Source organism: Grampus griseus, assembly GCF_964374135.1.
Source record: "Grampus griseus genome assembly, chromosome: 5".
NCBI classification, from domain to species: Eukaryota; Metazoa; Chordata; class Mammalia; order Artiodactyla; family Delphinidae; genus Grampus; species Grampus griseus.
In genome coordinates this window covers 75,785,801-75,812,691 of record NC_138998.1, presented here as the reverse complement: position 1 = coordinate 75,812,691, position 26,891 = coordinate 75,785,801, and the positions used below count along the sequence as shown (strand labels likewise).

At 35.3% G+C, this 26,891-nt stretch overlaps 1 protein-coding gene across 1 annotated transcript in view; it reads left to right on the top strand.

The window, feature by feature from the left end:
* The window catches only part of SLC49A4 (solute carrier family 49 member 4), a 91,646-nt gene that overhangs the window by 28,005 nt on the left and 36,750 nt on the right, over positions 1-26,891 (top strand). Inside the window, exons 3-5 of the mRNA XM_082654518.1 lie at positions 1,848-2,113; positions 13,474-13,603; positions 20,133-20,241. Of these exons, the coding sequence (XP_082510644.1) occupies positions 1,848-2,113; positions 13,474-13,603; positions 20,133-20,241 (505 nt within the window). The remainder of the gene's footprint in view (positions 1-1,847; positions 2,114-13,473; positions 13,604-20,132; positions 20,242-26,891) is intronic.

Sequence of the window (26,891 nt, the reverse complement as noted above, 5' to 3'; positions counted from 1 at the left end):
CTGTTTTATCAAGGTTTTTTTTTTTTAATAGGTCGTTTCTTCCATGTTCTCCTTCTACGCTTAACATTTTGAGGCATGATAAATCTTACTCATTCCAACCCTTCTCCTTCTAGATGAGATGAGTCTTTCAGGAATACCTCATTGAAGGTGTTAAATGTCAAAGCAGTTACCTTTATGAGCCGTCATGTGTCGTTTGATTATTGTACCATCACGAGTCATGATTAAAACCACTTAATGACAGTGTTTCAAGAATACTTCTATGATGAAATTTCTGTGTGACAGCTGGGGACCCTCTGGCATTTGGAGGAGGTATTTGGTTTATAAGCAGTTTCATTGTGTTTGTCATCTAGAAAATACTTCCCCCTTACGCAAGAAAGATTTTAATTGTCTTTCGTTTTCTTAATTTAGTAATATTAATGATGCTTGAAGCCATTTTGCCTTCGAATAACTTTTCCAACATATACAAAGATTTGAGCAGATATAATTCACATATTTCACTTCCCACTCACTTATGCTTCTACATTAGGGCCCTACCTCTCCTCACATGCCTGTTTATTATTTCCTTGTACATTTGAAAAACTTTTTCTAAGTAGCTTAAGGTGGTACTTGTTAAAAAGAGGATTTGGCACCCACATGGTGAAAAGCAAAAGGAACAGAAAGAAAAAGTAGTTAGTATCATGTGTATGTCACATACACTGTTCCTTCCCTTTCCTCTACCTCCAAGGTAGAAGAGGTTGACTCACTTCCCATTCTTGTCTGCCACCGCTTACCCCCTTGGTGTCCATACGTTTGTTCTCTACTTCTGTGTCTCTATTTCTGCCCTGCAAACCGGTTCATCTGTACCATTTTTCTAGGTTCCACATTCTTGTCTGTGCTTTTTGGACTTCTGGCTTCTTTTCTCCTTCAAGGCTACTCTTGAATGTGAATGTATATTTTGGGGGTGGAGGAAGAAATGTGGGAAAAGGGTTTTCACGTTCCGTGTTCAGCAGGGAACAGGATAGAGCACTGAATAGAATAGTGAGGAAGGATGAGCAGGAGAACAACTGGAATGGAAGCAAGAAACTACTTTTCACTAACCCTTACAATTAAAGTCATGGTCAGAGGATTGGGACTGGAAGGGACCTAGTGATCTGTGATTATAGTACCTTAACCTAACAAATGCTCGAGGCATGAATATTCAATTTAAACTAATCTCATCATTTTAGAGGAGAAGGGATGGAATCCTACAAAGACATATTACCCAGGGCCATTCAACTAGTTAGGTGCAGACTAGATCCTCTGATTCCTCTTCCATTAGAAGATTCTGTAATGATTACTTTCTTTTTTGTATTTCCATCACCTGGCACAGAGTAGGTGTGAAATGTTGAGCTCAGCGAACTGTGTTATTTGTAGGGCTGGCGGCACTTACTAGGTCTCTGTGAGTGGCAGTCTAATAGAGTATGGATTTGGGAGTCAAACCTGGGTCTAAATCTTAGCTTGCCTGTTAGCACTTGGGCAAGTTTCTTTATCTTTCCAAGCCAAAGCTTTCATATCTCAATAAATGGGGATAATAATAGCTTCCACATAGTGTTGTGATAACAAATGAAACAAGTTATTGGAAGTATTTAGTTTGGAATGTGACACAAATCAGAGGCTTTGGTAAATATTTGTGAAATGAATAAGGGGTGACTATTGCTGTATTTTATCTCCCTCACAGAGAGTCACCATACTTTGCATTTCAGGTGTGTCGTAGTCTTTACAGATATGTATTCTTATTGCCATAGTTAACTGCAGTGTGGCTAACTTCTCTTTGTCTAGAAGATTCCTGTCTCAGCTACCTCACAGCCTTTTAATTTGTTTGATTGCAGACTAATCCATGCAGGACAGCTGTTAAATGGATTGGCAGGTCCGACTGTAATGAACGCAGCTCCATTCCTCTCCACAACGTGGTTCTCTGCAGACGAGCGGGCCACTGCCACAGCTATTGCATCAATGCTCAGTTATCTTGGGGGAGCATGTGCATTTTTAGTTGGACCACTTGTTGTTCCAGCTCCCAATGGGACGGCGCCTCTTCTTGCTTCAGAGAATAGCAGGGCCCACATTAAAGATCGCATAGAGACTGTATTATATGCAGGTATTTTGAAGTTTATTTTCTTCCTGTTATGTTTTGTCTTTTATCCCCATCATCTTCACTCTACTTTTTGTATACCAGATCACTTCTTATGAAGTAGAGGACTAATCCATACATATTCATACATGTGCTTTCCTTTCATGTAATATGGAGATGCCTATTTAAAACTGACCCTTTCTTGGAAGTTATTAAGTTTAAAATGTATTATTGCTACATGTAAGGTTATTTCTTAACTTTGCTCTTCCTGTCCATACAGTTAAGCACTGTGGTGTATTTTCTAGATACCAGTATAAAAAGCTGCACATCATGATCCACGATAAATATTTGTTAAGCATCTGTTGGTAGGTGTTAAGCCCATTTTCTCCCTTGCAGTTTCCCTGTCATTGGCCATGTTCTCTAACCTTATAAACCTGTATCACCCATGATTTATCTTTTTCATTTCCTACCCTCTGTATGTTCAGTCTATTCATAAGGGACATTGATCTTTTCAAAATATTCTCCTGGGTCCTTTCTCTTTATTTCTAGTCAAACCCTAGTCCACTCTTAGATCTCCTTAAATATATCCCCTCTGGGGCTTCCCTGGTGGCGCAGTGGTTGAGAGTCCGCCTGCCGATGCAGGGGATGCGGGTTCGTGCCCCGGTCCGGGAGGATCCCACATGCCGCAGAGCGGCTGGGCCCGTGAGCCATGGCCGCTGAGCCTGCGCATCCGGAGCCTGTGCTCCGCAACGGGAGAGGCCACAACAGTGAGAGGCCTGCGTACCGCAAAAAAAAAAAAAAAAAAAAAAAAAATATATATATATATATATATATCTCCTCTCTCCCCATGTGCCTGTTTATTATTTCCTTCTGCATTCAGAAAACTTTTTATAAGTGTTTACTATATATCAAGGACCTTGCTAAGCACTGGGATTTGGTAAGATCACTGATGAGATCATTATAATACAAATAAGGATATACAGAGCTTAGAAGGCCTAATTGACTTGGCTTTGGGGAGAAGTTGAGGAGTCAGGGAAGGCTTGACTGAATGTTCAAGTGGATTAAGGTTCCTTATAGAAGGAACAGCAAGTGAGAAGGCAGAGAAGGTATGAGAGAGCTCAGTATGTCCAGGGAACTGCACGTAATTTGCTGTGACTAGAGTGGTGTAAATATGTGTTTGGGTGTAGGTAGCAAGTGGCAGAAAATGAGACTGGAAAGATAAAGGACCAGATTATGATGTACTTCATATTAGTTCATGTATTTACTTATTAATTTAACAAATATATTTTGAACTCCTATGTATCTGTCAGTGTGCTAGGCACTGAAGTAAACATGGTTCCTGACCAGACAGAACTTACAGTGTCCCAAAGGATACAGACAAACAGTTGTAAAACAGGGTGGTAAGGGCTATAACCAAAGATCTACAGTTGCTTTGAGAGCTCAGAGGAGAAGCACCTAACCAGATTTTGGTGGTCAAGTAGAGCTTCCTGGAGTTGCACCATCTAAGTTGGAACCTGATGGATGAGAGTTACCTAACTATAATGGGCAGAAGGAAGAATACATTAGAAAGACAGAGAGAACCATGGAGGAGAAGCCCAGTAATGGCGGGGAGAGCCTGCTGCATTCAAGCAACTGAAAACCCAGAGTAGCTTAGATCTGGTGAGAGTGGTGATAGATGAAGCCAGAGAGGTAAGCCATACCACACAAGCCTTCTAAGCAGAAGTAAAGGGTTTGAAGTTCATCATGTTGTAGGCAAAGGCCACACTCTGGAGAATTTTACACTAGAGAGTTCTATAATGGAATTTACATTTCAAAACATTGGCCTGGCCAAAAAGTTCATTTGGGTTTTTCTGGCACATGGAGAAACCCAAACGAATATTTTGGCCAACCCAGTAGGATTTGGAGGGAAGAAAAGTGAAATTAGAGGTGGTGGCAGTAAATAAAGCATTTAACCCCCTGTATACAGCTCACTCCTTTTCTTTTATTTTGTTTTATTTTGGGGACCCAATGTTATTGCAGAATGCACAGGAAATTTGGTATTTTCTGCTTACATTACTCTTCAGTCTCCCACTTTATTATATAGGAAAAGGCATGACTTTTTTAAAAATTTTAATTTCATTTATTTTTTTATACAGCAGTTTCTTATTAGTCATCCATTTTATACACATCAGTGTATACATGTCAATCCCAATATCGCAATTCATCACACCCACCCCCCGTGCCACCGCTTACCCCCCTTGGTGTCCATACATTTGTTCTCTACTTCTGTGTCTCTATTTCTGCCCTGCAAACCGGTTCATCTGTACCATTTTTCTAGGTTCCACACATATGCGTTAATATATGATATTTGTTCTTCTCTTTCTGACTTACTTCACTCTGTATGACAGTCTCTAGATCCATCCACATCTCAACAAATGACCCAATTTCGTTCCTTTTTATGGCTGAGTAATATTCCATTGTATATATGTACCACATCTTCTTAATCCATTCGTCTGTCGATGGGCATTTAGGTTGCTTCCATGACCTGGCTATTGTAACTAGTGCTGCAGGGAACATTGGGGTGCATGTGTCTTTTTGAATTATGGTTTAATTTGGGTATATGCCCAGTAGTAGGATTGCTGGGTCATATGGTCTAAAAACTATTTTTAGTTTTTAAGGAACCTCCATCCTGTTCTCCATAGTGGCTGTATCAATTTACATTCCCACCAACTGTGCAAGAGGGTTCCTTTTCCCCACACCCACTCCAGAATTTGTTGTTTGTAGATTTTCTGATGATGCCTATTCTAATCCGTGTGAGGTGATACCTCATTGTAGTTTTGATTTGCATTTCTCTAATAATTAGCGATGTTGAGCAGCTTTTCATGTGCTCCTTGGCCATCTGTATGTCTTCTTTGGAGAAATGTCTATTTAGATCTTCTGCCCATTTTTGGATTGGGTTGTTTGTTTTTTTACTATTGAGCTGCATGAGCTGTTTATAAATTTTGGAGATTAATCCTTTGTCCATTGATTCGTTTGCAAATATTTTCTCCCATTCTGAGGGTTGTCTTTTCGTCTTGTTTATGGTTTCCTTTGCTGTGCAAAAGCTTTTAAGTTTCATTAGGTCCCATTTGTTTATTTTTGTTTTTATTTCTATTACTCTAGGAGTTGGATCAAAAAAGATGTTGCTGTGAGTTATGTCAAAGAGTGTTCTTCCTATGTTTTGCTTTAAGAGTTTTATAGTTTCTAGTCTTACATTTAGGTCTTTAATCCATTTTGAGTTTATTTTTGTGTATGGTGTTAGGGAGTGTTCTAATTTCATTCTTTTACCTGTAGCTGTCCAGTTTTCCCAGCACCACTTATTGAAGAGGCTGTCTTTTCTCCATTGTATATCCTTGCCTCCTTTGTCATAGATTAGGTGACCATAGGTGCGTGGGTTTATCTCTGGGCTTTCTATCTTGTTCCATTGATCTATGTTTCTGTTTTTGTGCCAGTAACATATTGTCTTGATTACTGTAGCCTTGTAATATAGTCTGAAGTCAGGGAGTCTGATTCCTCCAGCTCCGTATCTTTCCCTCAAGACTGCTTTGGCTATTCGGGGTCTTTTGTGTTTCCATACAAATTTTAAGATTTGTTTTTCTAGTTCTGTAAAAAATGCCATTGGTAATTTGACAAGGATTGCATTGAATCTGTAGATTGCTTTGTGTAGTGTAGTCATTTTCACAATATTGATTCTTCCAATCCAAGAACATGGTATATCTCTCCAACTGTTTGTATCACCTTTAATTTCTTTCATCAGTGTCTTATAGTTTTCTGCATACAGGTCTTTTGTCTCCCTAGGTAGGTTTATTCCTAGGTATTTTATTCTTTTTGTTGCAGTGGTAAATGGCAGTGTTTCCTTAATTTCTCTTTCAGATTTTTCATCATTAGTGTATAGGAATGCAAGAGATTTCTGTGCATTAATTTTGTATCCTGCAACTTTACCATATTCATTGATTGGCCCTAGTAGTTTTCTGGTGGCATCTTTAGGATTCTCTGTGTATACTATCATGTCATCTGCAAACAGTGACAGTTTGACTTCTTCTTTTCCAATTTGTATTCCTTTTATTTCTTTTTCTTCTCTGATTGCCATGGCTAGGACTTCCAAAACTATGTTGAATAATAGTGGTGAGAGTGGACATCCTTGTCTTGTTCCTGATATTAAAGGAAATGCTTTCAGTTTTTCACCATTGAGAATGATGTTTGCTGTGGGTTTGTCATATATGGCCTTTACTATGTTGAAGTAGGTTCCCTCTGTGCCCACTTTCTGGACAGTTTTTTTTTTTTTTTTTTTTTTGCGGTACGCGGGCCTCTCACTGTTGTGGCCTCTCCCGTTGCGGAGCACAGGCTCTGGACGCGCAGGCTCAGCGGCCATGGCTCACAGGCCCAGCCGCTCCGCGACATGTGGGATCCTCCCAGACCGGGGCACGAACCCGTGTCCCCTGCATCGGCAGGCGGACTCTCAACCACTGCGCCACCAGGGAAGCCCTCTGGAGAGTTTTTATCATAAATGGGTGTTGAATTTTGTCAAAAGCTTTTTCTGCATCTATTGAAATGATAATATGGTTTTTATTCTTCAATTTGTTAATATGGTGTATCACACTGATTTGCTTATATTGAAGAATCCTTGCATCCCTGGGATAAATCCCACTTGATCATGGTGTATGATCCTTTTAATGTGTTGTTGGATTCTGTTTGCTAGTATTTTGTTGAGAATTTTTGCATCTATATTCATCAGTGATACTGGTGTGTCATTTTCTTTTTTTGTAGTATCTTTGTCTGGTTTTGGTATCAGGGTGATGGTGGCCTCATAGAATTAGTTTGGGAATGTTCCTTCCTGTGCAATTTCTTGGAAGAATTTGAGAAGAATGGGTGTTAGCTCTTCTCTAAATGTTTGATAGAATTCACCTGTGAAGCCATCTGGTCCTGGACTTTTGTTTGTTGGAAGATTTTTAATCACAGTTGCAAATTCATTACTTGTGATTGGTCTGTTCATAGTTTCTGTTTCTTCCTTGTTCAGTATTGGAAGGTTATACCATTCTAAGAATTTGTCCATTTCTTCCAGGTTGTCCATTTTATTGGCATAGAGTTTATTGGCATAGTAGTCTCTTAGGATGCTTTGTATTTCTGTGGTGTCTGTTGTAACTTCTCCTTCTTCACTTCTAATTTTATTGATTTGAGTCCTCTCCCTCTTTTTCTTGATGAGTCTGGCTAAAGGTTTATCAATTTTGTTTATCTTCTCAAAGAACCAGCGTTTAGTTTTATTGATCTTTGCTATTGTTTTCTTTGTTTCTATTTCATTTATTTCTGCTCTGATCTTTATGATTTCTTTCCTTCTGCTAACTTTGGGTTTTGTTCATTCTTCTTTCTCTAGTTCCTCTAGGTGTAATGTGAGATTATTTGAGATTTTTCTTGTCTCTTGAGGTAGACTTGTATAGCTATAAACTTCCCTCTTAGAACTGCTTTTGCTGCATCCCATAGGTTTTGGATCGTCGTGTTTTCATTGTCATTTGTCTCTAGGTATTTTTTGATTTCCTCTTTGATTTCTTCAGTGATCTCTTGGTTATTTAGTAATGTATTGTTTAACATCCATGTGTTTTGTGTTTTTTACGTTTTTTTCCCTGTAATTCATTTCTAATATCATAGTGCTGTGGTCAGAAAAGATGCTTGATATGATTTCAATTTTCTTAAGTTTACTGAGGCTTGATTTGTGACCCAAGATGTGATCTATCCTGGAGAATGTTCCATGCGCACTTAAGAAGAAAGTGTAATCTGCTGTTTTTGGATGGAATGTCCTATAAATATCAATTAAATCTACATGGTCTATTGTGTCATTTAAAGCTTGTGTTTCCTTATTAATTTTTCTGTTTGGATGATCTGTCCATTGGTGTTAGTGAGGTGTTAAAGTCCCCCACTATTATTGTGTTTCTGTCAATTTCCTCTTTTATAGCTGTTAGCAGTTGCCTTATGTATTGAGGTGCTCCTATGTTGGGTGCATATATATTTATAATTGTTATATCTTCTTCTTGGATTGATCCCTTGATCATTATGCAGTGTCCTTCCTTGTCTCTTGTAACATTCTTTTTTTTTTAAGTCTATTTTATCTGATATGAGTATTGCTACTCCAGCTTTCTTTTGATTTCCAGTTGCATGGAATATCTTTTTTGATCCCCTCACTTTCAGTCTGTATATGTCCCTAGGTCTGAAGTGGGTCTCTTGTAGGCAGCATATATATGGGTCTTGTTTTTGTATCCATTCAGCAAGCCTGTGTCTTTTGGTTGGAGCATCTAATCCATTCACGTTTAAGGTAATTATCGATATGTATGTTCCTGTTACCATTTTCTTAATTGTTTTGGGTTTGTTTTAGTAGGTCCTTTTCTCCTCTTGTGTTTCCCACTTAGAGAAGTTCCTTTAGCATTTGTTGTAGAGCTGGTTTGGTGGTGCTGAAGTCTCTTAGCTTTTGCTTGTCTGTAAAGCTTTTGATTTCTCCATCGAATCTGAATGAGATCCTTGCTGGGTAGAGTAATCTTGGTTGTAGCTTCTTCCCTTTCATCACTTTAAGTATATTATGCCACTCTCTTCTGGTTTGTAGAGTTTCTGCTGAGAAATCAGCTGTTAACCTTATGGGAGTTCCCTTGTAATTTGTCATTTTTCCCTTGCTGCTTTCAATAATTTTTCTTTGTCTTTAACTTTTGCCAATTTGATTACTGTGTGTCTCGGTGTGTATCTCCTTGGGTTTATCCTGTTGGGGCTCTCTGCCCTTCCTGGACTTGAGTGGCTATTTCTTTTCCCATGTTAGCGAAGTTTTCGACTATAATCTCTTCAAATATTTTCTCAGGTCCTTTCTCTCTCTCTTCTCCTTCTGGGACCCCTATAATGCAAATGTTGTTGTATTTAACGTTGTCCCAGAGGTCTCTTAGGTTGTCTTCATTTCTTTTCATTCTTTTTTCTTTATTCTGTTCTGCAGCAGTGAATTCCACCATGCTCTCTTCCAGGTCACTTATCCGTTCTTCTGCGTCAGTTATTCTGCTGTTGATTCCTTGTATAGTTTTCATTTCAGTTGTTCTATTGTTCATCTCTGTTTGTTTGTTCTTTAATTCTTTTAGGTGCTTGTTCTGTAATTCTTCTAGGTCTTTGCTAAACATTCCTTGCATCTTCTCGATCTTTGCTTCCATTCTTTTTCTGAGGTCCTGGATCATCTTCACTATCATTCTGAAATCTTTTTCTGGAAGGTTGCCTATCTCCACTTCATTTAGTTGTTTTTCTGGGGTTTTATCTTGTTCCTTCATCTGGTACATAGCCCTCTGCCTTTTCATCTTGTCTATCTTTCTGTGAATGTGGTTTTTGTTCCACAGGCTGCAGGATTGTAGTTCTTCTTACTTCTGCTCGACAGCTCACTCCTTTTAAAGAAAGAAGTTGAAATGTAAAAGTAACTAAGTAAATAAAACTGAAAGTAGGTAAAACATAAATTTTATTTAAATTAAAATTTATAAATATATATATATTTATAATTTATATAAATAAATATATATAAATTTTATATATAAATTTGTTATACCATTCTTTTTATTGAAAGCTTAAGAAATCATTATATCTTTTAAATGACTGGATTTTAGGCATTATTAGGCATGTATTAATGCTCTACATCCTCTGCCTTATGGTTCCCATGCAGTCAAGCAGAAACCCCTACTCAAAGCTTCCAGCTATTGCTTCAGTGCTTTTGTATTTTCCAGTTTGCCTCCCTGAGATAATGTCCCATGACCCTTCATTCCATTAAAAAATATTTTGCTTAGAATCATGATCTTAAGAGATTAATGACTCTTAAACTAAAATTATTTCAGACAAAGACGTCATAAGTAAACTTTTGACCAATATATATAGGCCCACAGGTTCTCAACAAAATACTAGCAAACCAAATCCAGTAAAATAATAAGGATTATACACCACCAGCAAATGGGATTTATTCCTGGAATGCAATTTGGTTTAACGTTCAAACTTCAGCTAATGTAATATGTTAAATCAATAGAATGAAGGAGAAAAACTATGTGATCATCTTAACAGATGAAAAACAAAAGCATTTGGGAAATCCAGTACCATTTCAAGATAAAAGCACCCAACAGATTAGAAATAGACAGGAGCTCCCTCAACCTAATAATATTACGGCATCTACAAGAAACCCATAGATAATATCATATTTAATGGTCAAAGACTGAATGCATCCCCTTCTGAGATCAGGAACAAGACAAGGGTGTCCACTCTTGCCATGTCTACTTAACATTGTGTTGGAGATTCTAACCAGGATGACTGAGTAAGAAAAATAAGTAAAAGGCATCTATATCAGAAAGAAGGATGTAAAGCTATCTCTTGAAAATGACGTGATCTTGAATATAGAAAATCCTCTGTAAGCTAGAATAAAACTATTAGATCTAAAAAAACAAGTTTTAGGGTGCAAGATTAATATATAAAAATCAACTGTATTTCTACACATTTGCAGTGAACAATCCAAACATGTAATTAGGAAAACAGTGCATTTGCAATAGCCTCAAAAAGAATAAAATATTTAGGAATAAAATTAACAATATAAGTGTAAAACTTGCACTCTGAAGACTATAGAGCACTATTGAAAGAAACTAAAGAAGACCTAAAGAAATGGAAAGACATCCTGTTCATGTGTTAGAAGTTTTAATATTATGAAGGTGATAATACTCCCCACATTTATCTACAAATTCAGTGCAATCTCAATTAATATTCAGCTGCCTTTGTTGCAGAAATTGGCAAGCTGATCTTAAAATCTGTATGGAAATGCAAGGGACTCAGAATAGCCAAAACAACCTTAAAAAGGAACAAAGTTGGAGAACTCACAATTTCCAGTTTCAAAGCTTACTACAAAGCTACACTGATCAAGACAGCATGGTACTGGCATAATGATAGACATATAAATCAACAAAAGTGAGATTCCAAAAAATAAACCATTACATTTATAGTCAATTGACTTTTGACAACAGTGACAAGACAATTCAATGGGGAAAGAATAGGCTTTTCAACAAGTGGTATTGGAATAACTGGATATGCACATGCAAAAGAATCAATTTGAATCCCTTCCTTACCCCATACATAAAAATTAATTCAAAATAGGTCATAAACCTAAATGTGAGAACTAAAACTATATAAACTCTTAGAAGAAAACATAGGAGTAAACCTTCATGACCTTGGGTTAGGCGAAGCCTTTTTATAAAGGATAAATGGCACAAATGGCAAAAGAAAAATAGAAAACTAGGATTTCATTAAAATTAAAATCTTGTGCTTCAAAATACACCATCAACAAAGTGAAAAGACAACCCATAGAATGGGAGAAAATAATTGCAAATCATATATCTGATAAGGAACTTGTATCCAGAATATTTTTTTAAATTCTTACAATTCAACAACAAAAAGACAAACAATTCAATTAAAAGATGGGCAAAGGACTCTATTAGAGATTTCTCCAAAGAAGATACACAAATGGCCAAGAAGCACATGAAAAGTTGCTCATTGTCATTATTCATTAGGGTAATGTAAATCAAAACCATAATGAGTTAAACTTCAACCCAGTAGGGTGACTATAATCAATAAAATGGAAGATAACAAGTGTTGATGAGAAACTGGAGAAATCGGAACCCTCGTACTTTGCCGGTAGTAATATAAAATGATACAGCCTCTTTGGAAACAGGTTGGCAGTTCCTCAAAATGTTAAACATAGATTACCATATGACCCACCAATTCCATTTCCAGGTATATGCCTAAGTGAGATGAAAACATACATCCATGCAGAAATTTGCACGCAAATATTTGTAGTAGCATTATTCATAATAGCCCCAAAGTAGAAACAATCTAAATGTCTGTTAACTAAGTGTATTTAAAAATGTGGTATATCCATTCAGTGGAATATTATTTGGCAAAAAATAAAGTATTGCTCCAACATGGGTGAATCTTGAAAACATTAAGTTAAAGAAGCCAGTCACAAAAGACTACATATTATATGATTCCATTTATTAGAAATGTCCATAGTACTCAAATCCATAGAGATTGAAAGCAGATTAATGGTTGCCTGGGCTAGGAAATTTGTGGAGTAATGGATACAGAGTTTCTTTGGGGGATGATGAAAAAATTTTTTAATTGTGGTGATGGTTGTAAAATTCATTGAATTATGCACTTTAATGTATGAATTATATGTCACACGAATTATATCTCAGTGAAGCTGTTTACAAAAATGCCAGTAGTAAGATGGGCAAAGAATACAAACAAGGCAATCACAGAAGAAATACAAATGGCCAATAAGCATATGGAAGATGCTCATTCATTGTTACGAATAATTAAAAGGACTGTAAATGAAAGCAATTCATTTACTTCTTGTTGTTCCTCAGATTGTCAAAGAATAAAGACATTATCTGTGGTTAAGTGTCTTATAGAAATATTGTACCTTTTGCTAAGAATATAGCCCTAGAATTAGAATTATCCTACTGAAAGGATCTCTAGAAATCACTTAATCCGTTTCCTTTATTGGCCCAGAAAGAGTAAGGGATTCATTCAATTTATAAGTTAATAAATGGCATGAATACGTCTATACTCCAAGGCTTCCTGACTTTTCTACTAGAGTCATGCTTTTCTACTAAATTGGGCACAGTTAAAAGCTGGAGTTTCCATGTGCCAGAACTCTGGAGGGAATGATCAGGACTCCTAGGAACCTTTCCTTCTGTAATGGTGCCAAACTAAGATTGTTCAGATGTTCATTTTACTTCTGATTCTTTAAGAGCCTACATTAGCTAGTCTTGTGTTTGTTAAATTTTGCTGTCTCCTGGTTTCTTTCTTTCTTTTTTGGATGCTTTCCTGTTTTGTTCCAATTTCCCATGTAGCCTATAAATTGAGTCTGTCCTACACAGTGCATCAGAATATCCTGTCATTGGTCAAACAAACCTTCTCCTATTCTGTTCTTAGCAGTTTTCTATTATATTCTTTACTTCTTAGGACCATGCTTATTAGACAGTCATCCTAGACCTGTTTAAAGATCTCTGTTATAGATAGTACTGTTGGTTTTTAATGTGTTTCCTCCAGAGTAACATTTGTTTACTGCCTCAGTCCTCTTTCTGTGTAGTGTACTATACCATAAGTCTACCATACTTATTTCCTTATGACTTCTTACCTGCTAAAAGTTACATTTTTATGTATCAGTCTTTCTCACAATACTGAGCTATTTTGGCTAGGCAAGTACTATATTTTGCTTATCTTTATATATCTAAAGCTTCAATGATGCGCAATAAATATTTGTTAGATAGATACTTGAGATACTGAACTTTTTGTGTTGTCTGATTAACATTTTACTTTTTTTTTTTCAGAGTTTGGAGTTGTCTGCTTACTATTTTCTGCAACTCTAGCTTATTTCCCACCACGACCTCCTCTTCCTCCCAGTGTTGCTGCAGCTAGCCAGCGGCTGAGTTATCGGCGGAGCTTTTGTAGATTATTAAGGTAAATATACTTAAACTCACTTACTGGTTTTGACTAGCACCTTGAAGATAATTCCACATTTTTCTAAGATAATTTAAGATAGTAGTTTTTCAACAACCTACTAATCAGGTTGTAAATAACTGATAAAATATTGGTTAAATATTTTAGAGAGATTTCTTATCAGAAATCTATCTTTAAAAATTGCCCAGGACAGGAATAAAGATGCAGATGTAGAGAATGGACTTGAGGACACCGGGAGGGGGAAGGATAAGCTAGGATGAAGTGAGAGAGTGGCACTAACATATATACAGTACCAAATGTAAAATAGATAGCTAGTGGGAAGCAGCTGCATAGCACAGGGAGATCAGCTTGGTGCTTTGTGTCCCCGTAGAGGGGTGGGACAGGGAGGGTGGGAGGGAGATGCAAGAAGGAGGAGATATGGGGATATATGTATATGTATAGCTGATTCACTTTGTTATACAGCAGAAACTAACACAGCATTGTAAAGCAATTATACTCCAATAAAGATGTTTAAAAATTAAATAAAATAAAATAGAAACAAAAAAAATAAAATAATTAAAATTGCCCAAAGCAAAAACCTCTATAGTTTTTGCCTTCTCTATATACCACCCATATTTAAAAAATCAAACCTTTTGTTTAAATAAGTTTCTTTTATAAGGAAACATCATATAATAGTATCTGTGAAATCATGTGTTTTATGTGTTTATTATATTTTTCCTAATATGCAAATTATTTTTATTCATTATGTGTTTCTTGATACACATTAAAATAAACAAGTGCTATTTAATACAAAGTGAATAAAATAAATAATGTTTATTTACATATCACCTAAAATCATCTTGAACCTCCAGTGGGATCATATTTTGAGAAACTTAATTTCTAATTTTACTTTATTTTATTGGTACAACTTAAATTCGATTAAATTCTACACTTGAAGGCTTCAAATACTTGAAGGCCCAGTACTGAATTTGATTCTTTGGATATATAGACCATTTCTAATGATTATGATTTGTAATTGGGCCACTAGAACTTACATTTTGGATTTTTTTCTCCAGTTAGTTGTGATGAGTTTTTATTGATTCATCAACAACTCTCCCTAGTTAGTTCTTTCTTTTCCAGTCTTCTTCTCCCACCAGATGGTAAGTTCCTTGTGGTCAAGAACTGTCTTTGTATCCTATATATTAATAATGTCTGATAGGAATATAATGGGAGCCACATGTGTAATTTTAAATCTTCTAGTAGCCTTATTTAAAAAAAGTAGAAAGAAACAGGTAAAATTAATTTTAATAGCATATTTTATTTAACTCAATATATCTCAAGTATTATTTCAACATGTAATCACTATTCAGAATTATTAATGAGATACTTTACATTTTTTTATGCATAGAAAATCTTTTAAATCCAGTGTGTATTTTATACTTACAGCACATCTCAATTTAGGTGCTAAATTTGCATTAGAAATCTAAATGGTCTGCATTTAGATTTCATTAAATTTACAATTAAAACAGTTTTCATTGAGCAGTGTCTCCCATATTACACTATTTATCTAAAGTTAAAAATAACTACCTGCAGTTTTTCAAATTTTGAATCAATACATCTTTGATATTATTTGAAAGGTCTTATATTCTACAGGCAATTGTTTGGGGCTTAATTGAAGATCTTTCACTTCCATAGAATACATTTTTTTCTCTTCATAATTTTAAACAAAACTTCCATAGCTAAAAGAACAATTTATTTTACCATCTCTCCATCTAAAAATCTTTTTCTTCTTGTGCAGGAATCCAAACCATTTTATAGCTGACCAAAAGTATAAGCTCAGATCTGTTAAAAATTGTTTAAAAATGTTTGTTGAACATTTAATTTAGATTTCAGACAACTAATCTTCTTGATTCTTTTTTGACTTTAAGAAGAAACTTCTTATAAAATTTATTGTGTAATTGTTGAACATGTCCCTTAATATTATCCACTTAATTATCCTAAAAATTTTTTTCCATAACAGACATCAATTTTACTCTGCTGCAATAAGTTGCATCTACCATTTATTGTGAAATTTGCGTCATACTTCATCTCGTAGTTTTCTTCCTGCATAAAATATTTATAAGCAAATTACAATGTTATATCAGTGTGTAAAAAATAATTAGAACTGAGTTAGTTCATTGACACCAAGAAGATCAGTGACGGGTTATAATACTAGAAACAACATATGCTACCACGTGCACACAGTAATATCTTACCCAATGCAGCAGTTAAAGTGAAATGTACTTCTGCCAAAACAATAAAGTTGTGTTTAATGGAAAAATACTTTTCACTGTTTCTGTTTTTAAATTGGATTTTAATTAATTAAAATGAAGTAAAATTAAAAATTAGTTCTTTACTTGCACTAGTCACATTTCAAGTGCTCACTAGCCACATTTGACTAGTGGCTACCATGTTAGACAGCATAGCTATGTAACATTGTTTTTCAAACTTTGATTCATAGCCAACCAATTTAGAGGGTTGACCACCTTTTTTTGATTAAAAAAAGTAGAATGGAATAAAAAAGAATCGAAAATATTATTGCATCTCCTATAGTAATGATACATATTTTTGTGATACTTTTGTTTCAGTATTTATGTACTGAATATTGGTAGGTAGAATATTTCTCATTCTGGAGTACAGTAAAAAGTTTTTGAAAACAACATCTCTGTAGCAGCTAGTAAATTGCCTTCCACATAATAGGCAAGAAAATCATATTAGTTCTATTGAATTGTGATCAGTAGAACATATTTGTAAGATGAGAGTTAAAATGATACTTTTTTTTTTTAAGATGCTATTTAACTAAATTTTTCTCCATGCAGAGCTAGAGGTTAGAGAGCAATAGGTAAGGCTAGAGAGGTAGGTTAGGGTCAGATTACGCCATACTAATAATTTTGGACTATTCTGTGGGAAATGAGGAGTAACTGTAGCGTTTTAAGATAAGGAATTATGTAAAAGATTGTTCTGACAAGGAAAAAACAACTTAAAATGATCCCTTTGACCACAATATACCCTGTGTTTGCTTCTAATTACCCTAGAGTCAAGATCTTTATTCTCTGTTCAAACTATAGAGTATAAGATCTTTCTTCTCTATTAAAAACCCTTTACACTAATGCCTAACATTCCTTTGTCTCTTCCCACATTCATTCGTTTACTGTGCAGGATTGCCTGCTTCTACTTTGGGCTTTCCAGGGGACTTCTTTGGGCCTGCCACGCTCCATTCCCCTAACCAGCTGTGTAATTTTCCCTGGTCCTTCAAAGAACTCCTGATATCATTACTTCCTGGATTAATCAGAATAACTGCTTCTCTAGATGCTAATTCCATTGTCTAGGCAGAAAAAAAAAATCAGTGGTTATGCTCCAAAGGTTCCACCACAATTATTTATTTACTGTCCATATGATTCCCATCACTTAACGTGCGTTTAACCTGTGTAACCTAATGTAAACATTTTTCTCCCTTTATGTATCAGTTTAATGTTTGATGATGGTGGTGGTTGTCTTTGCCTTTTAGACTTCAAGAGTGGAGAGCTGAGTTGAACGTGTTCCTTACTTCAGGATACATGAACAGGATACATGAACACGTTTATTCATTCATTCTTTTATTTATATTTCTCACTCCCATTCCCTTCTCCCTACCTAGGATACCTCTCAAACGCATTTGACATGTATCTCTTTGTGCTCTGCGACATGTGTGTTGTTTTGTATGTGCCTGTCTGTTTAATTTATCTAAATGATGGCACATCATGTATCTCATTCGGTTTTGACGTTTTTTCACTAAACACTACGTGGTTTTTTAAATTACTTTTCATTTTGGAAGTACAAAGGTAGAGTAGTATAACATCTGTATCCCCATAACCCAATATCAACAGTTACCAATTTATGACCGATATTGTTTCATTTGTACTGTACCCACTTCTCCCCTTCCTGTATTATGAAGCAAATCCCAAATGACAAATCATTTCACCCATAAACATTTCAATTTGTATATGTTAAAAAGATAGGGACTCTTTTTAACATAAATATGGTACCACTGTCACACTAAAAACGTCTTAGCAGTAGTTTGCTACTGTCAAATCAGTGTTTCAATTTCCAACTGTCTCATAAATGTCATAAGTTTTGGGTTTTTTTTTAACAATTTGTTTGAATCAGGATCTAGATTAGGTCCACGCATTGCAGTTGGCTCAAATGCCTTATAATTTGTAGGTTTCCTTTCCATCTCTCTCTTTCCCTTGTAATTTATTTGTTGAGGAACCAGCTCTCTTGTCTCCAAGATCTGGATTTTGTTGATTGCCTCTTTGTAGTACTTTGCCAAGTTCCTCTGCCCTTTGTATTTCCTATAAATTGTTAGCTAGAGCTATGTTCTGATTCAGGTTTTGGTTTTGGTTTTGATTTTACAAGACCACTTCATGGGTGATGCTACTTTCTTCCATCAGGAGGCACATGATACCTGGATAGCTTTCATTTTGTGACATTAGTGCTCTGTTTTCAAGATGTATCCCTGTGCTATGTGTACACCTAGTTCTTTGTACTCCATGGTATGAAACCATTGCGTTTTGTATACCCACTTCCATTGTGTACTCAGATTGCCTCCAACTCATTGTCACCACAGATAACACTGCAGTGACATCCTGCACATCACCATAGACCTAAGAATTCTTTGGAAAACAGACCCCACAAGATTGCTGGGTCATAAGCTACTTTAAGCTTAATTTGCCAAGTATTGCCAAATTGCTCTAAAAAAAATGCCTGCACTTGTCTATACTTCCATCCACAGTGCCCATTTCCCTATATGCTTACCAAACTTGGCATTATCCATCTTTCTAATTTTCACTAGTCTAATGGGTATAAAGAAATATATCTTTTGTTTAATTTGCATTTTCTGGTTATTGATAAATTTGAGACTCATGTGGTTGTTTGCCATTTAGGTTTCCATCTACTGTAAATTCCTCTTCTGCCAGTTTCTCAGTGGTAGTTTCTTTTTCTTAATGATTTACATATTCTAGATATAAGTTCGCTGTTGATTTTTAAAAGTCAAATTTCTATTTGCTATCTGTCTACTAATTTTGTCAATGAATTCTTTATTTATCAACTTTCTGGTTTTTTCTTTCACATTTACGTTTTCATCCCACCTAGAATCCACCTTAGTGTATGGTGTTAACTAATGATACAGGGTTTTCATTTTTCCCTCCATAAAGTGAACTAGTACCATTCACTAAACAATCCTTAGCCCTTTGATTTTTGTAGTGCCGCCTTTATTGTAGATTGAGTTTCTGTGTCTTAGCTCTCTTTTTTCCTTCGTTGCTCTCTTTGTTCTTGAGCCAATACCATACTAATTTTATTACTCTGGATGTGCAGTTTGTCTTAATATCTGTCAGGACAAGGGCTTCCTTTTTCGTATTTTTAAAGGATGAGTTAGTGTTCTGAGGACTTTTATTTTCCCATATGAACTTTGGAGCAAATTTGATAAGTTTCTAAAAACAATTCAACTGGAATTTTAATTGTGATTGAGTTGAATCATGAATTCGTTTGGGGTGAATTGACAGCATAGACTCTGTCTCCATTTATTTAAATCATCTTCTGTACCCTTATGTGCTTCACCCTCTCCCACCCATAGAGGTCTTGGGTCTTCCTCGTTTATGCCTAGATCCTTTATAGTTCACATTTTTTAAAAAATTGTTAACGGTATCTAATTTTTATTACATTTTTAAATTAAACTTCATTTTGAGATAATTATAGATTCACATGCAGTTGTAAAGAATAATACGAAGAAATAACATGGACCCTTTACCCAGTTTCCTCTAATGATACCATCTTAGAAAACTACAGTGCAATATCACAACCAGAAAATTGACATTGATATAGTAAAGATATGGAACATTTCCGTCACACGGCTCCCTCCTGTTGCCCTTTTATAGCCACACCTACTTCCCTCCCACTCTACTCCTTTAACCCCTGGCAACCACTAATCTCTTTCCCGTTACTATAATGTCACTTCAAGAACGTTATATAAATTGAGTCATACAGTAAAGAAAATTTTGGAGTTAGCTTTTTTCACCCACAATAATTCTCCGGAGAGTCATCCAGGTTGTTTTGTGTACTGGTAGTTATTCCTTTTTACTGCTCAGTAGTATTCCATGGTATGGATGTACACAGTTTGTTTAACCATTCACCTTTAATCTTTTTTTCCCTCCACCTTGTTCATCAGAAGAAACAGTAATTTATCCTTTCAAATAGGAGCTTTTTAAAAAAAAAAGTGAATCTGCCTACTCATTCTAGGAAATAATGTTAGTAATTCATCTGTATAATAAACATTGAAATTTTTAAACTATATGAACAAAAAGATTATTCTTATAAATATAAAAAATTTAAGGAATTTATTAACAAACTGACAAATATTTTCTATTTCTGATTCTGGTGTTCTAATTTCAAAATGACTTACTTTTTTCTATGAGTAAGAGTTTAAACTCTAGATTTTGAATTTGTAATAATGTTTTCTTTTACTCCTCTTTTACAGCAATTTGAGATTTTTGATGATTGCTTTAGCATATGCCATACCACTTGGTGTATTTGCTGGCTGGTCTGGAGTTCTGGACTTAATTTTAACACCAGTGCATGTCAGCCAAGTAAGCATTTTATTTCTTTATATCTTGTAGGTATTTTTAGTTCACTAAAATTATAAATACTGTCTACTTGTTCTTACTTTTAGCTTCAAGGCCTAGGTAAAACGTTATCCTGTGTCACTGCTGCAAAAGGAAGATCCTTACGAAATAGTTATAAATAATATTGATTTTCTTCCTGGATTTTGTTAACCACCATGAATTTCACATTTATTTGGGTATGATTACTTATGCTAATAAACAGAAAAATAAAGAAGGAAAATCTTAGAATCCTTGATTCTTGGTTTATAAAGATGAAGATCTCGTCATTAAATATATGGCTATGCCTACATCTAATCCCTCACTTTCTCTTTAGCCTCAGTATCTCATTTCCTTAAAAATAACCGTTTTAGGGCTTCCCTGGTGGCTCAGTGCTTGAGAGTCTGCCAGCCGATGCAGGGGACGCGGGTTCGTGCCCCAGTCCGGGAAGATCCCACATGCCGCGGAGCGGCTGGGCCCGTGAACCATGGCCGCTGAGCCTGCGCGTCCGGAGTCTGTGCTCCGCAACGGGAGAGGCCACAGCAGTGAGAGGCCCGCGTACTGCAAAACAAAACAAAACCAAACCAAAAAAAACCATTTTATCTATACGCTTATGACATCCATCCCTTCTCCTTGCTTCCAAATAGCATGGTAGAAAGGGGTAGAAAGATTTGGAAGGTCAAATGGAAGAAATCCAGCACACTGATGTGATATTCCATTGTATGAATAAACAACAATTTGTCCAATCTGCTTTTGATGAACATTTGGAATGTCTGCATTTGGGCTGTCATAAACAGTGCTGTATGGATATTCTCATATATGTTTCTTGATGCACCTCTCTATACATTTCTGTTGAATATTTATCTAGGAATGGAATCGCTAGTTATAGGGTATGCCTGCTTTGATAGATGATGCCAAATTTCCCTAAAGTAGTTGTATTAGTTTATAGTCCGACCAGCAGTACATGAAATTTCTCCTTGTTGCACATCGTTACCAGCACTTGGCAGTGTTAATCTTTTTAAATTTAGACGTGCTGATGACTGTGCAGTTGTGTGCCATTGTGGTGACTTCCATGACATCTTTTTAAGTGACATCCTTTTTTGTGACATACCTGTTCAAGTTTCTTGCCCACTACTGGGTTACCTTTTTCTTACTGATTTATAAAGAAGAGAGCTGTGTGAAAGGGCGCTCCCCAGCAAGTCCTGGCTGCAGAATGGACTGCACATGTAAAGGGCAAAGCTACCAGAGACTTATTAGAGAGACTGTTGTGGGGTGGAAAGCAGAACAAATATAGTAGAGGGCAAGCAGTGCAGGACCCTTGAAGTTCTGGCCCAGCCAGAGTGGTATGACCTCATTAACACCTTGTTAATATCTTAGGCTTCTGCTGAGACACCAGAAAGGACAAACTTTAGAATCAAGGACCATACCCTAGGTAGAGTAAGGCCTATTCTACTTAGACCCACCATGAACAAAGCCTAAAACCAAGCCCTGACAAAAATTTGCAGAGGGGATAATTTGGAGATTGAGTCCTGCCGGGTGAAAGGAGCTTGGGAAACAACTTGGTTTCTAATATTCCTCCCTAGTAAAGCACAAAATCAAGCTTACACAAGTTCAAGGTAATTGAATGGCCTACTACACAAAAATGAACTATTTTATAGAAAGATAAAATTATCCAGAATCTCGATATTGTATCACCCACAGCATATAGTATACAGTTTTTTAAAAATTAGACATACAAAGAAACAGGAAAATATGGTTCATATTTTTAAAAGAAAAAAGTAGTCAATAGAAACCAATTTAGAGATAGTCTAGATATTGGATTTAGCAGTCAGAGCCTATAATGCAAAAGAGAGAGTGAGAGAAATCTTTTCTTGCTCCAAGTTCATAAATATATTCCCCTCTGTTATCTTGCAGAACTCTGTTATCCAGTACAGTAGCCACTAGTCACATATGGCTATTTAATTTGAAGTTTAAATTAGTTGAAAGGAAATTAAAATTAAAAAGTCACTTCCTCATTGGCATTGGCCACTTTTCAGGTGTTCAGTAGCCACTTGCCACTTATGGGTACCATATCGGACAGTGTTGACATAGAACATTTCCATCATCACAGGAAGTTCTATTGAACGGTGCTGTTCTAGAAACTTTATTGTTATTCCTGTCACATTTAAACCTAGAATTGAATTTTGTGCTTGTTGTAAGGGTTAAGTTTCTTTTTTCCCACATAGTTCTCCATTAACCTCATATCAATTTTTGAAAAGATTGTTCTTTCCCCATTGCTCTCTAGTGTCATCTTTGTCATAATGAAGTGCCCTTATGTGCATGGATGTTTCTAAATTCTTTTTCTCATCTAGTTTATTTGTCTATCTCTGTGCCAGCACCAAATTGTCTTAAGTATTCTAGTGTTAGAATAAGTTTTGGTGTTTAGCAGAATAAATACTCCCCTTATTGGGATTTAGATTAGAATTTTATGAACCTATAGATCAGTTCAAGAATTAACTTTTTTTGTAATAGTTCGTCTTCCAAATCATTACTATTATATCTCTCTTCATTTACTTAGGTCCTAACGTCTCTCTAAATCTCTTTTCTGCAAAAACACCGTCTATTTATTTGTTAGATTTATTCCCAGGTATTTGATGCTTTCTGAAGCTATTGTAATTGGTAACTTTAAAAATCCTATTTTCTGTTGGTTGGCATGTAGGAAGTATACTTGGTTTTTGAAAGTGATTGAACTACAGCTTGTCTTATATCCAGCAACCTTATTAAACTCACTTATTTATCCATAGATACTTTGGCCTCTCTGCATACATCTCATATCGGTTGTTACTAATGACAAATAGATGGAGAAAAATACATTTAATAAAATTCAACATTGAGATGATCATATGTTTTTCTCTTTTAAACTGCTAATTTGGTGAATTACATTTGTTGATTATAAAATGTTAAACTACCTTGCATTCCTGTACTAAATGCATTTTGTCAGTGATTTATTATACTTTTTATATATCACTGAATTCAGTTTGCTTACATTTTGTTTAGGATTTTTTGCAGTTAGGTTCATGAATGAGATTAGTCTATCATTTTTTTTATCTTGTCCTGCCATTTCAATTTTTTAAAATCTTTATTGAAGTATAATTGCTTCACAATACTGTCGTTAGTTTCTGTTGTACAACAAAGTGAATCAGCCATATACATACATATATCCCCATTACATACATATATCCCCATATCCCCTCCCTCTTGAGCCTCCCTCCCACCCTCCCTATCCCACCTCTCTAAGTCATTGCAAAGCACTGGGCTGATCTCCCTGTGCTATGCTGCTACTTCCCACTAGCTATCTGTTTTACATCCGGTAGTGTATATATGTCGATGCTACTCTCACTTCGCCCCAGCTTCTCTCTCCCCCTCTGCCTCCCCCTCCCCGTGTCCTCAAGTCCATTCTGTATGTCTGCATCTTTATTCCTGCCCTGCCACTAGGTTCATCAGTACCTTTTCTTTTTTTTAGATTTCCATATATATGTGTTAGCATACAGTATTTGTTTTTCTCTTTCAGACTTAATTCACTCTGTATGACAGACTATAGGTCCATCCATCTCACTACAAATAACTCAATTTTGTTTCTTTTTATGGCTGAGTAATTTTCCATTGTATATATGTGCCACATCTTCTTTATTCATTCATCTGTCAGTGGACATTTAGGTTGCTTCCATGTCCTGGCTGTTGTCAATAGTGCTGCAATGAACATTGTGGTACATGACTCTTTTTGAATTATGGTTTTCTCTGGATATATGCTCAGTAGTGGGATTGCTGGGTCATATGGTAGTTCTACTTTTAGTTTTTTAAGGAACCTCCATACTGTTCTCCATAGTGGCTGTATCAGTTTACGTTCCCACAAACAGTGCAGGAGTGTTCCCTTTTCTCCACACCCTCTCCAGCATTTATTGTTTCTAGATTTTTTGATGATGGCCATTCTGACCGGTGTGAGGTGATACCTCATTGTAGTTTTGATTTGCATTTCTCTAATAATTAGTGATGTTGAGCATCTTTACTGCCATTTCAATTTTAGTGTCAAGGTTTTGCTAGTCTCATAAAGCAACTTCTGAAGTGTTTCCTCTTTTTCTATTATTGGAAGAGTTTGTGTAAGTTTAGTGGTTTGGGGCTTTTGTTTTTCCCTAAATATTTGGTCGAATTCGCTGATGAAGCCATCTAGTTTTCTTTGTGATATGAATTCAGTTTCTTTAATAGTTATAAAATTATTCAGATTTTCTACTTATTATTGTGTCAGTTTAAGAAATTATACCTTTCTAGAATTTGTCCACTCCATCTCAGTTTTCAAATTTATGGTATTAAGTTCTTCATTGTATGATATTATTAGGTCTCCAAGGTAAGTCATTGTATCATTCCAGATATTGATTTTCTGTATCTTCTTTCTCATATTTTTCCTTGAATAATTTCAACAGTAGCTCTTTAATGAAAGTTTATTTTTTATTTCATCAGTTTTTGATTTTATCTTACTTTTTTTCTAGTCTGTTTTCTTGAGTGATGTCACTTTGCTTTCATTTTTCTAACTTTTTAATATGAATGCTTACATCCTTGATTTTTAGCTTTTCTTCCCTAATACATGCACTTTAAGGCTATTTATGTCCTTTTAAACACAGATTTAGCTGCATTCCATACATTCTGGATTTTCATTATTATTGAATTTAAGATATTTTCTAGTTTCCAGAGTTATTTAGAAGGACATTTCTTAATCTACAAACTGTGGAAGATCCTCTAGTTCTTTTTTTCTTAAGTCCTAGCTAAATTGCATAAATGTGGTCATAAGGATGTACTATGATTTCAGTATTTTCAAATTTGTTGACCCAATTTTTGGTGAACTATTTTCTATAATTCTTGAGTGTAGTGTTATATATATGTCAACTAGATCAATTCTGTTAATTGTGTGTTTCGTATCTTCTATCCCTTACTCATTTTTGTCAGCTTGTTCTATCAGTTACTGAGAGAGGTGTGTTAAGATCCTACACAATTATTTTAAATTTGTCTATTTCTCCCTTTTATTTCTGTCAATATTTTCTTTATATATTTTAAGACTGTGTAATTAGGTGCGCATAAATCTAGAATTGTAGTATCGACTAATGAATTGAACCTTTCATCCGTAGGAAGTTTTTCTTTTTTTTCTGGTAATGCTTTTTTGCCTTAAAGCCTATTAGTTGCACCAGCTTTCTCTTCATTTGTGTTGGCATGGTATATCTTTTTGCATTTTTTTACTTTCAAACTTTCTTTAGGTACACCTCTTATAAGTAGGATATCATTTTTTCTTTAATTCAGTCTGATAATCTTTGTGTTTTAATTGGAATATTTAGTCCATTTGCAGTTAATGTAATTATTGATAAATTTGAGTCTAGATCTACCACCTTACTATTGGTTTTTATTTTTTTCCAGTCCAGTCTATCCTTTTTCTCTTCCTTCTTACCTTCTTCTGGATTAAGGATTTTTTACTACTCTTTTTTCCTCCTTTATTAGCTTGGTAGTTATAGTCTCTTTTACTATTTGGTGGTTACCCTAGAAAGTACAGAATGTACACTTCACTTATTAACATCTATTATAAATTAGAACTTTTACCTCTTCCAGGACTGTCCAAGGTCCTTAGAACCCTTTCACTCCATTTAAGCCTCTACCATACTTTGTGCTATTATTGTCATATATTTTAAACTGCCCAAGACACATTTTTATTGTTATTTTATAGTCAATATTCATTTAGATTCACTCTCATATTTCCATTTTGTTGCTCTTCATTCTTTCCTTAATCTTCAGTCTTCCATCTGTGATCATTTTTCTTCTGTCTAAAGAGCATCCTTGAGAGAGAGAGAGAGAGAGAGAGAGTCAGTGTGTGTGTGGTGTCTGTGTGTGTGTGCATGTGCGTGTGTGTATGTGTATTTTATGTAGGTCAGCTTACAACAAATTCTCTTGTTTGGGGTTTGTTTTTTTACTTTGGTCTGAAAATGTCTTCATTTGACCTTTGTTTTTAAAGATTATTTTGTATTGCATATAGAATTCTTGGTTAGCATTTATTTTCTTTTGTTTATTTGAAAATACCATCTTCTTCTGGCCTCCATTGTTTCAACCAAGAAGTCAGCTCTCAAATTTAAAAGCTTGCTGCATTTAAGATTTTCTCTTTGTCTCTTTGTCTTTGGTTTCAGCAGCTTAACTAGGTGGCAAGTTTTTAAAATTTTATGCTGAATGGATAAAGAAGATGTGATATATATATATATATATATATACACACAATGGGATATTACTCAGCCATAAAAGAAAATGAAATTCTGCCATTTGCAGCAACATGGATAGACCTAGAGAATATTATGCTTAGTGAAATAAGTCAGACAAAGACAAATACTGTATGATACCACTTATATGTGGAATCTAAAAAATAATACAAATGAATGTATATACAAAACAGAAACAGACTCACAGATATAGAAAACAAACTAGTGGTTACCAAAAGGAAGAGGGAAGTGGAGAGAGGCCAAATTAGGGGTATGGGACTAAGAAATGCAAACTACTATGTATAAAATAGATAAACAACAAGGATATATTTTATAGCACAGGGAATTAGAGCCATTATTTTGTAATAACTTTTA